Source organism: Brachyistius frenatus, unplaced genomic scaffold (assembly GCF_029030835.1).
Source record: "Brachyistius frenatus isolate BFR_SWC_R1_liver_20210118 unplaced genomic scaffold, ASM2903083v1 Contig_316, whole genome shotgun sequence".
Classification (NCBI taxonomy): domain Eukaryota; kingdom Metazoa; phylum Chordata; class Actinopteri; family Embiotocidae; genus Brachyistius; species Brachyistius frenatus.
This window is the reverse complement of record NW_027210915.1, coordinates 240,840-250,000: the sequence shown is the minus strand read 5'-3', so window position 1 is coordinate 250,000 and position 9,161 is coordinate 240,840. Positions and strand designations below refer to the sequence as shown.

General features: G+C 39.7%; 1 protein-coding gene across 1 annotated transcript; it reads right to left on the bottom strand.

Annotated features, from left to right (window-relative positions):
- Window positions 1–910: 910 nt before the first annotated feature.
- atpaf1 (ATP synthase mitochondrial F1 complex assembly factor 1) lies at window positions 911–4,149 on the bottom strand. Its single transcript, XM_069723119.1, has 9 exons — window positions 3,924–4,149; window positions 3,148–3,256; window positions 2,974–3,036; window positions 2,589–2,651; window positions 2,421–2,471; window positions 2,111–2,158; window positions 1,898–1,993; window positions 1,627–1,734; window positions 911–1,430 (listed from the first exon to the last, which is right to left on the bottom strand). Exons 1-9 carry the CDS (start codon window positions 4,136–4,138, stop codon window positions 1,242–1,244), a joined length of 942 nt encoding a protein of 313 aa, XP_069579220.1. The 5' UTR covers window positions 4,139–4,149; the 3' UTR covers window positions 911–1,241.
- Between the last annotated feature and the right edge of the window lie 5,012 nt (window positions 4,150–9,161).

Genomic DNA, 9,161 nt, shown 5'->3' with positions numbered 1-9,161 from the left:
TGATTGCACAAAGTTTTCAACAAAATATTCAAACAAAAAAATCCACAAAAGGTGAAAGTTTGGAGTTTTTGAGCTTTTGTTTTGAACCAAGTCTCTGCTGCCAAACTACATTTATCAGAGCAAATCGAACCAATCAGAACTGCCGACGTGTTTCCTTGGAGACAAAAATGGGGAACTTGTTAGCAAACAGACGCTGATTCATGTTTGTGACCACGTGAATAATAAGTCTTAATATTCACTCCGTTTTTGGGAAATAACTGGATTTTGTTTGCTGCTTAATGCTCCTCATGTTTTATTTAGCTTCTTTTTTTTTTTTTAATCCACTGACACTTTGAGGGAGGTGAGAAGGACCTTAAAAAAAGTACATTCACATCCTGGACAGCTAAACGAGGTCCTCTGAAGCTCCTGAAGCTGAACTGGAGTTGCAGATCCAGCTGATCACTCTCTGTAGGTCGAGAGATTTTATTTTCACATCATTAGGTTAAAGACAGCCTTGCTGGTTTAAATGCAGTCTCTTGATTTACTGACGTCTGACCACTAGGGGGCAATAAACCATCAACAGACCGCTCATCCTGATAATCTGGGTGATTCTGGAGTGTGGAAGCGTTCCTACCGCTGCGTGCAGCTCGTGGACGACACCGGTCGGATGAAGGGACGGTCGTCGGTTTCCCGAGATGTTGGACGTCCTCCAGACGAGATGGAGAGCCCGGTCGGTGCCTCACCGTCTCAAACGCTCTGCAGCACTGCTACCAGCGTCGATGACTTCATCTCCTGCTGCTGGAATAAAAATGTAAAAAAAAAAACTGCTCTGCTGGGCTGATATGAAGAACTGGACTGAAAAAAAACTGAAGCTGAAACTGAAAATGTGATTTTTGGTCAATTTCAGCATTAAAATAAACAGATTAAAAGATTTAGGCTTTGGAAGATGATTTATTAAGTCTCATTTGGGTGTTTGAGTTCAGCTGCTGAACTAACAAAGTCTTTCTGGTCCAGTCTGACATGAAGAGTCGGGTACAGTGAGGGGTTTTATCTATCACTACATTATGTTTCTGTAGTTTTAAATGAAAGCACGATGAAAAGACGTCAGATCGTCAGAGAAACTGTTTGTGCTTCTTTAAATAAAATATTTTTTTATTTTTTCTGAAACGACGTCCGCTGCTGCTGCAGATTTAAACAAGTCAGTCCCAATGGAAAGTGCTGATTAACGGTCCGACAGTCTTGGAGGCGACTTCGGTCCGTCTTCAGGGACTCCCAGGGGGCGTTGCCGCCGGCGACCCCAGCCCGCTCTGCTCCAGCTCTGCGATCACCAACATGTGTTTGAAGTCGGCAGGCCGGTGGTTGAACGTCTCCACCAATCGGTACGTCTCCTGCCGCTGTGTGCCGTAGAACAGCTGCACCTGATTGGCCAAACACTGAGCCTGGTGGACGGTCTGCGGAGGACAGGAGGGACAGATGGTTTAGTCGTTATCACAGACTGTATTTAAAAGAGTTCGTAGCTTCTGGCTCTGAAAAATGCAGCTATCGGTGGGCGGGACGTAGTGTCGTCAGGTTTCCGATCAGATCGGTCAGATCCGCCGCTGGCTCCTCCCCCAGCTCGTCCAAATATGGTCACTTCCTGCCACTTACTATGAACTTGGGGTCCATCTCGGCCGTCACGAGCACGATGCCCTTCTCCTCCCGCAGGTCGGGGTAGTGGTAGAGGATCATCTGACTGGGCGCGTTCTCGCCGAGCGTCTGGACACCGACGATGAGGAGAGAACCGAAACGTTACCGAAACATTCAGCTGACGATTCCTTTTTCAGGGTATGAAAAGATTTTGTCGAGAAGCCCGGGGGAGAGTTGTTTTAGACTTTCCCAGCAGCACCTGAAGGCAGCACGATGGCGTTTTTTCTTTTACCTGCACGTTGATGAGGGAGGAGAAGTGCAGCTCGTGTCCGGACCACTGACCCAAGAAGAACTCGTAACCCTCCTTCTGAGGCAGCGCGTACAGAAACTGGAGGAGAGAGACACGGTCGCCATGGTGATGAGTTAGAAAAAAATAAAAATAAAAGAGGAGAATATCTGGTTCATTAATAACTTTGAGCGTTTCCTCATCGTGTCTCAGACTCACCATCTGACACGACTGAGATCGGCTGAAAATCACATCGTAGATCTGCGTCTGAATAGAAGTGCAGACAGGATGTGACATCATGCATAAAACTGTTTATCAAGTTATTTACTAACTTCATTGTGCAGCTGAGGAGTGTTAAGGTGTATTTACTATATTTTTGTGTGTATTTATTCCAAACAAATATTTGTATCCGTCTCATTTCGATTGTGTGCGTATTTTGTATTTTTTTTCTGATTGTGTGCAACTTTTTTTTCCTAACATTTGTTCTAACGTAAATAACGAGATGCTGAGGTTGAGTGTTGAAGCTCACCGGGACGACGGCGCTGATCGTGTCCTTGGTGGAATAATATTTCATCCAAAGCTGAGAGAAGAAAAACAAATCAGGGGAGACGGCAGGAAGCGAAGCGACCATCTGGAGGCGAAACTGGACGACGAATACAGAAACTGAGATTAAAAACCCTGAATACGACGGACTCACCTCGGATATCTCCTCGCCCGTCATGTTCTTGATCATCTCCAGGTTCAGGATGGAGCCCAACGTCTGAGCAAGAAAACCAGTTTTAAAACAACAACAAAAATCTGTTTGAAAAAAAGCTCAAAATAAATATTGTGTTTGCGAACAATAAATACTGGTAGAAACACGTAAATAGAAAACAACAAGGGGCCCGAGGACGGAGCCTTGGGGAACACCGCAGGTCAGAAGTCTACATTTTGTTTGATAAGTATAAACTAAACCAGAAAAATAACAAAACCTGATCATATTTTTCTCACAATGAAGAAACTGTCGTGACCGTCGGAGACACACGTCCCTCATACGCTGGTTCATCTGCGCAGAAGTCTCGTTTTTAAGCTCCTCGTCTCACCTTGTCCTTCGTGAAACCTCCTGACGCTCCGTCGCCGGCCGCCATCTTGTCCCTTTTCTCCAACTGCAAAAGATTCCCACAAGAAAAGTTATGTTCCTGTTTGAGCTCCTGATTTTGATCAGGAACATTTCAGGAACTCTGAGGACATATTTTATTTCGTTATTGACTCTTCACCTCCTGCTCCATCATCCTGATGAACTCCGCCTGCTTGGACTGTCCCAGCACCTCCTTCTTGGCCTCACGGCGCTGCTCCAGTCGGGTCTTGAACTCCTGCGGTTTGACACTAAAAACAAGTTTTAAAAAAAATCAGTTAAACCTGAAATATAATAAAGGAACTTTAGGCTACTGGATAATCTGTTTCTGAAACAGTCGTTGTTCACATCCCCAGAGAGCCTTTCAACCAACTCTTTCAATGTTATCAAATTTAAAATAAGATTATTATCATCATTTTAAAAATCTATTTCAACACCTTGCTTTGTGTTCTGGGAACTTCTGATTGACATTTTACAAACTAAACATTTAATCAAAATATAAAATTGAGAGATTAATTAATTAATCGGTGGTGAAATTAGTTTACTCGTTTTAAAAAAAAAAATAATCCGATTTATTTCTTGCTTTTAGAACATAAAGGCTCAAAATGTATTCAATTACATTTATAGAAAAATCTACTAATAAATAATCACACTTCAAGTTCAATTTAGTTGAAAAGTCTTTGCCTTTGAGTTACACATTTAATGGGAGTTAAAACATTTACCTTGAAGATAATTATTAGTCAACGTGATGCTGGATGATTTAAATATGAGCCGAATTAATCTTTAACCAGTCACACTTTTAATGACATCTTACACAAAACACTGCGGTGTGTGTTAAGTTGTCAAATGCGACGTGATCCTTAAAACAACCGCCTTCCTAACGGGGCTTCGGACGTCCCTTCACGTTCAGCCGCTGACCTGCGGAGCTTCCGGATCTTGTCCTGGTACTTGTTGAAGAACGGGTTCTCCTCCAGTTCCGGTTCCTTCCGAACTGAGAAGGCTCGGAACTGCGCCGGGACCAGGCCGGGGATCAGCGGCCTGATGCCGGCGGCCCTGACCGCCAACATCCCCCGATACAAACATGACATTTGGACCAGGGCCGCCGCCATCTTTACATCGCTCCCGTCCCACATCTATAACGCTCCGGCGGGGAACTGTGTCTTTGACATTATTCGTTCCGCAAGAATAAAAATAATGATAAACTTCATGAACTATTGATTATAAACTATGAATTATTTATGACAAATTATTTCGATATAGTAGTGTTTTAACAGTTCAATTATCCGTGATGAAGAAATTCATACTTTGCAGGAGCATAATTCTAACATATATAATTATGTAACTAATTCTTCGTGAAAATAAAACAAAACATGAAAAATAACGGTGATAACACGTTAAACATTGAGCAATTGAATTATAAATAACATAAAATATATTTATAAAAAATAAACAACGAAAATCGAATAATAAATACTTTTAAAATAAGGCTTAAAAATATAATAAATAGCTAATAGTAAACATAGATGGAGGCATATACTTCTATAATGTTTTTAGCAACTCCAGATAATACATAAATAATAAATAAATTATTTCTCAGAAATAAGTCGGGAAAATAAGACCAGTCATAATTCTTTCATGATATTTGATGACACTTAGCTCAGAAAATAAAATATAAGATGGTAGTTAATCTGACTTTGAGACAACATTAGTTAATTATTTGTTTGACTATTTAAACTCATATCAAGCTATTAAAGTGAATGATAAAGCTGCATGTTTGTTTGTATGCTGTTGTGACACATTATGACCTGTAGAGGTCGCTGTTAGACTTTCACTGAAGTCTGCTTGAATATTCTCCACATGAATAAAAGCAGAATTTGTCCCAGTTAAGACTTCACTTCCTTCGATTCTGAGGATGATGATGATGATGATGATGATGATGATGATGATGATGATGATGAGGGTGTGTGAAGACGTGTTTATGTGTGCACGGGCAGCTGCATCACAGAAAACCGAATAATGATCATTCTGCTTTAAGAAAATAAAAACAAAGGTGTTCATTTTATTTTGGCGGGAACTTCAATCGATCAAATACTTTTTATTTTTGGTGCAAAATCACTTCAGACGTCCTCGATGTAAATCAGTGAATGAGATAGAGGACTCATTATGGTAAAACCGCAAAATAGCACGAATTTTGATGATGTCATCAGTGGGCGTGTCTTAATTTGAAGGACTATACAATGAAAGGTCTGGGAATCAACATATTTGACATTTAATTCATGAACTCTCAGTCTAAATCTGATTCTGTTTAACTGAAGTTAATATTTGAAAAAAGAAGCTAAAAGCTTTTTATTCTTTTAGCCCCGCCCCCTCACTTGGCTGATAACCCTGATATTCTTACATTATATAACCCTAGCTATTTACCAACCTAACAACAAAGGGCAATGAGCAATTAACCAATCAGAGGCGGAGCTGAGGAGTACCAGCCAATCAGAGGCGGAGCTAAGGAGTACCAGCCAATCAGAAGCATAGTAGGAAGAGTCCTCTGGTAAAAAAAAGGGACAAAAAAACGTGAAACGTTTTAAACTCTGCGACGTCCATCGTCTCGGTCTTCCCTCCCTGACCTACATTCACTGTTCCAGTATAAACAGTCCGTTGCTATGGTGATGCAACTGTTCTGCTGATGGCAGCCCGGTTCCACAGTTCCAGAATAGAACCGGTTCTGGAACCAGAAGTTCTCCGGTGGAGAAGCAGCATCTGTCTTCAGGACGTCAGCTGCACCTGTTCAGGTTTGGACTAAATTAGATACACAGGAAGTGACAGAGGGACTCTGAGGGTCGGTTGCATTTCTATATTATTATATTCACACACATTATAAACATATTCTGATCCTTTATTAACTTTGAGTTAACGGTTCAGGTGGTTTAACTTGCTGCAGTTTAAAACAAAGGGAGAAAAAAGTTCTCTTCTTGTCTTTTCTTTTATACCCAGAAATATCAACAGAAATGAACTATAGTCAACAAAAAATACGTAAAATCAAAACTAAAAATAATCCTAATTTATTTAAATTCACCTGCAGAAACAGTCTTTTCAACTTATTTTATGAAGTGAGCTGACCGCTTTCTTTAATCTGCTCTTTGCTTCTGTTTTTGTTGTTGTTGTATTTCTTCCTCTTCTCTCACTGACCTGCTGCCCTCCTCCTCCTCCTCCTCCTCCTCCTCCTCCTCCTCCTCCTCCTCTGCATTCTCTCGCCCTCTTTGTTATGGGGAGGGAGGGCCGTATGCAGGATTTATATTTTATGTGCGGCTCTGGAGGCTTTTACCATTAATTATAGAGAAACACTAAGCTCTCCATTTGCCGGACAGATGTTATTTTTTACTTAAGGAGAGAAAGGGGACTGTTCCATAATTCAGAGGTAATCCCGCTCACCAGAGAACAAATAAATAAATGAATAAATAAATAAAGCAAAAGCAAAAAACCACAAACATTTGGTTGGAGCGCTGCAGCGACGTGTAACACGGCGGCCGACACACACGCACAGATTTCCTTTTCGCAGCCTTTTAAGTGCCTTCCATGTAATAAATATGGAACAGCTGCTCTATCATTTCATTTTTTATTCAATCTCCCAAAGTATTTTCTCAAAATCACACACACACACACACACACACACACACACACACACACACACACACACACACACACACACACACACACACACACACACACACACACACACACACACACACACACACATAATGCAGCCTTTTTAGCTTCAGAACAATGGACGTCTCTCAAAGCTGAAAACATTTGGTACAAAACTGGAGAAGAAAAAGTGACAAAAAGGAGCCGAATAGAAGCTTTTAAACTCCGAGAGCGGCATCGAACTCACGCTGTGCAGCCGAGGAGAACTAAAGAAGGACAGAAAATTAATCTGCAGCAGTTTTAAGGTTTCAATTGTTTCTCTAATGTACCAAACTTTTTGTCAGTATTTGCTGCTTTTCTGTGTTTGAGCTCGGGGAAGTATTTTTCAGAGCTCATGTCTTCTTTATGGTGATTTTTATCACATTAAAATGGAGTTTATTTGCCATTTTATGTTTTTTGTGGTTCATTCTGATCTTTATTAAACAGTATATCTTATTTTTGTTGTGTTTATTTGGGGCATAAAACCTGTAAAGGGATTATCCTGCATCCTCCACCGAGCAGCGAAGAGAGACTTTGAAATAACATTTAAATAAAAACAAAGTTTACACAAATACAACGAAACATTTTAATGAACAAATAAAAACGTGAAGTTATGTTGTTTCTTGTTTAAATTACCTCCAAACCTGCAGAGTTCAGCTGCTCAGGTGTGTTTCTAAAATCCCGATTATTTTGTAACATTTCATATATATAAAATTATAATTTAAAAAATGCAAATAATAAAGAAAACAGTGCTTTGTTGTCGCCCGACAGCCAAATCTTCATATTCTTATGTTAAAGTCTGTCAATACAAACTATATTACCGACAATCTGCAGCTACACAAAGTCACAAAACTTCACGTTGAATTCTGGTGGAGATCCAAAAGTTTCAGATGCATTTTGTTTGTAAAAGACCTCCAGTATTAAAACAGAGATATCTATGAATTTAAAGAAACTTAAAGGATCATTTGAAGGGAAAATCAAGACTTTAGGAGGTAAAGAAATGTAAAACATGTGAACATCTGTGCGCCTGGCACCCTGATGGATATTTTACATGTGTGTAACATACACATTGTGTTTTTTACATTTAAATCCAACGACACTCAAAACTCAACAAATCTTAAATATCTCCTGTGTGATTTTATGCTCATATTCTAGCTGATAAATTGAATGTTTTTTGTCAAAGTTTGGGATCATTTACCCTCAAGAAAAACATATTTTCCCTCTCAATTCTCTTACAGTAGTTGTATTTCAAATCTTTCACATCCTGTTTCAACGAAGTGTTAAAATCCAACAAAAAGGACATTTAAAACATGTAAAACTCAACTGACAGCAGAGTGAAATCTGCTGATGAAGGTCATGAGTTTTGACAGAAAGTCCCGGAGCTAAATGAGGATTTTGCTGAATGACAGGAAACACTCGAGATGTCTCGTGAATCGTTTTATGCACATTTCTGTTGTGTTTTTTTTTTTTAACTTTATGATTTTCATGAGGTTTAAAAATTCAGTTCTGTTTGAACTGAAACAGGAACCAATAAAGCTGAAAGCATCAGTTCATGGATCAATTAGTCAACACGCAAACTATGAAATGGCAAAAATTTGGCAAATAATTAACAGTTTAAATATTATTTTTTACCAAAAATACCCCAAATTCACAGACTGCAGCTTCTCAGTTGTGAATTTGTGGAAGTTTTTCCAGTTTTCTGTGACAGTAAACTCGACAGCTGGATTTGACTGTTAGTCATGAAATAAGATGTCTGATGATGAAATAATAACTATTTGTGACCTCACACTTCTATGACAGAATAAAAGCACCTCGCTGGATGTTTTCTGTGTTTAAAACCTCTTTTTCACTAAAAAACTAAAAGCACTTAGACTCTGACAGTAAAAATCACGAGCAGCTCAAGAAACTGCAGTTTTTCCGTTTAAAACGAGATGCTTTCGGTCGTTATTGAAGTAAACTCAGTGAAGTTTAAAGGGTTTGAAGTGATTCAATAAAACTTTACAACAGTTATAACCTCAAACAGCTCAGTTCTTCAGTCTGTGTGTAGGAGAGAGATGTGAGATGACTTTCTTCTTCAGTGGTGCAAACTGATGACTAATGTGTGATTAATCAAATGAAATAGACTCATATGAAGTAAAACTGGAGCTTTGGAGGCAGTTGTTTTTTTTTCAAGTTGGTGGATGCAGCTTTGAAAATGATGCAAAAAGACTTCTGTAATATTTCTGTTTGATGGAACGATGCAGAGTTTTCCTCCATTTTAAAGAAGCACAAAGAGTGAAAAATGAGTGATTATCAGTTTGCAGGTGTATTAAAGAATAATCTCCTGCTGCGTTGTCGGAGGACCTCGGTGATGTTTCCGTGTGTTGGTTTTAAAGTGTGCGACGTGCGGTGAGGTTTATTTCAAGCTCGGGGGTTTTCGGGGTCTTGGGACCGCTCACTTACCCCCCCTCCGGCGAGTGGAAATCGCACCCCTGGGCC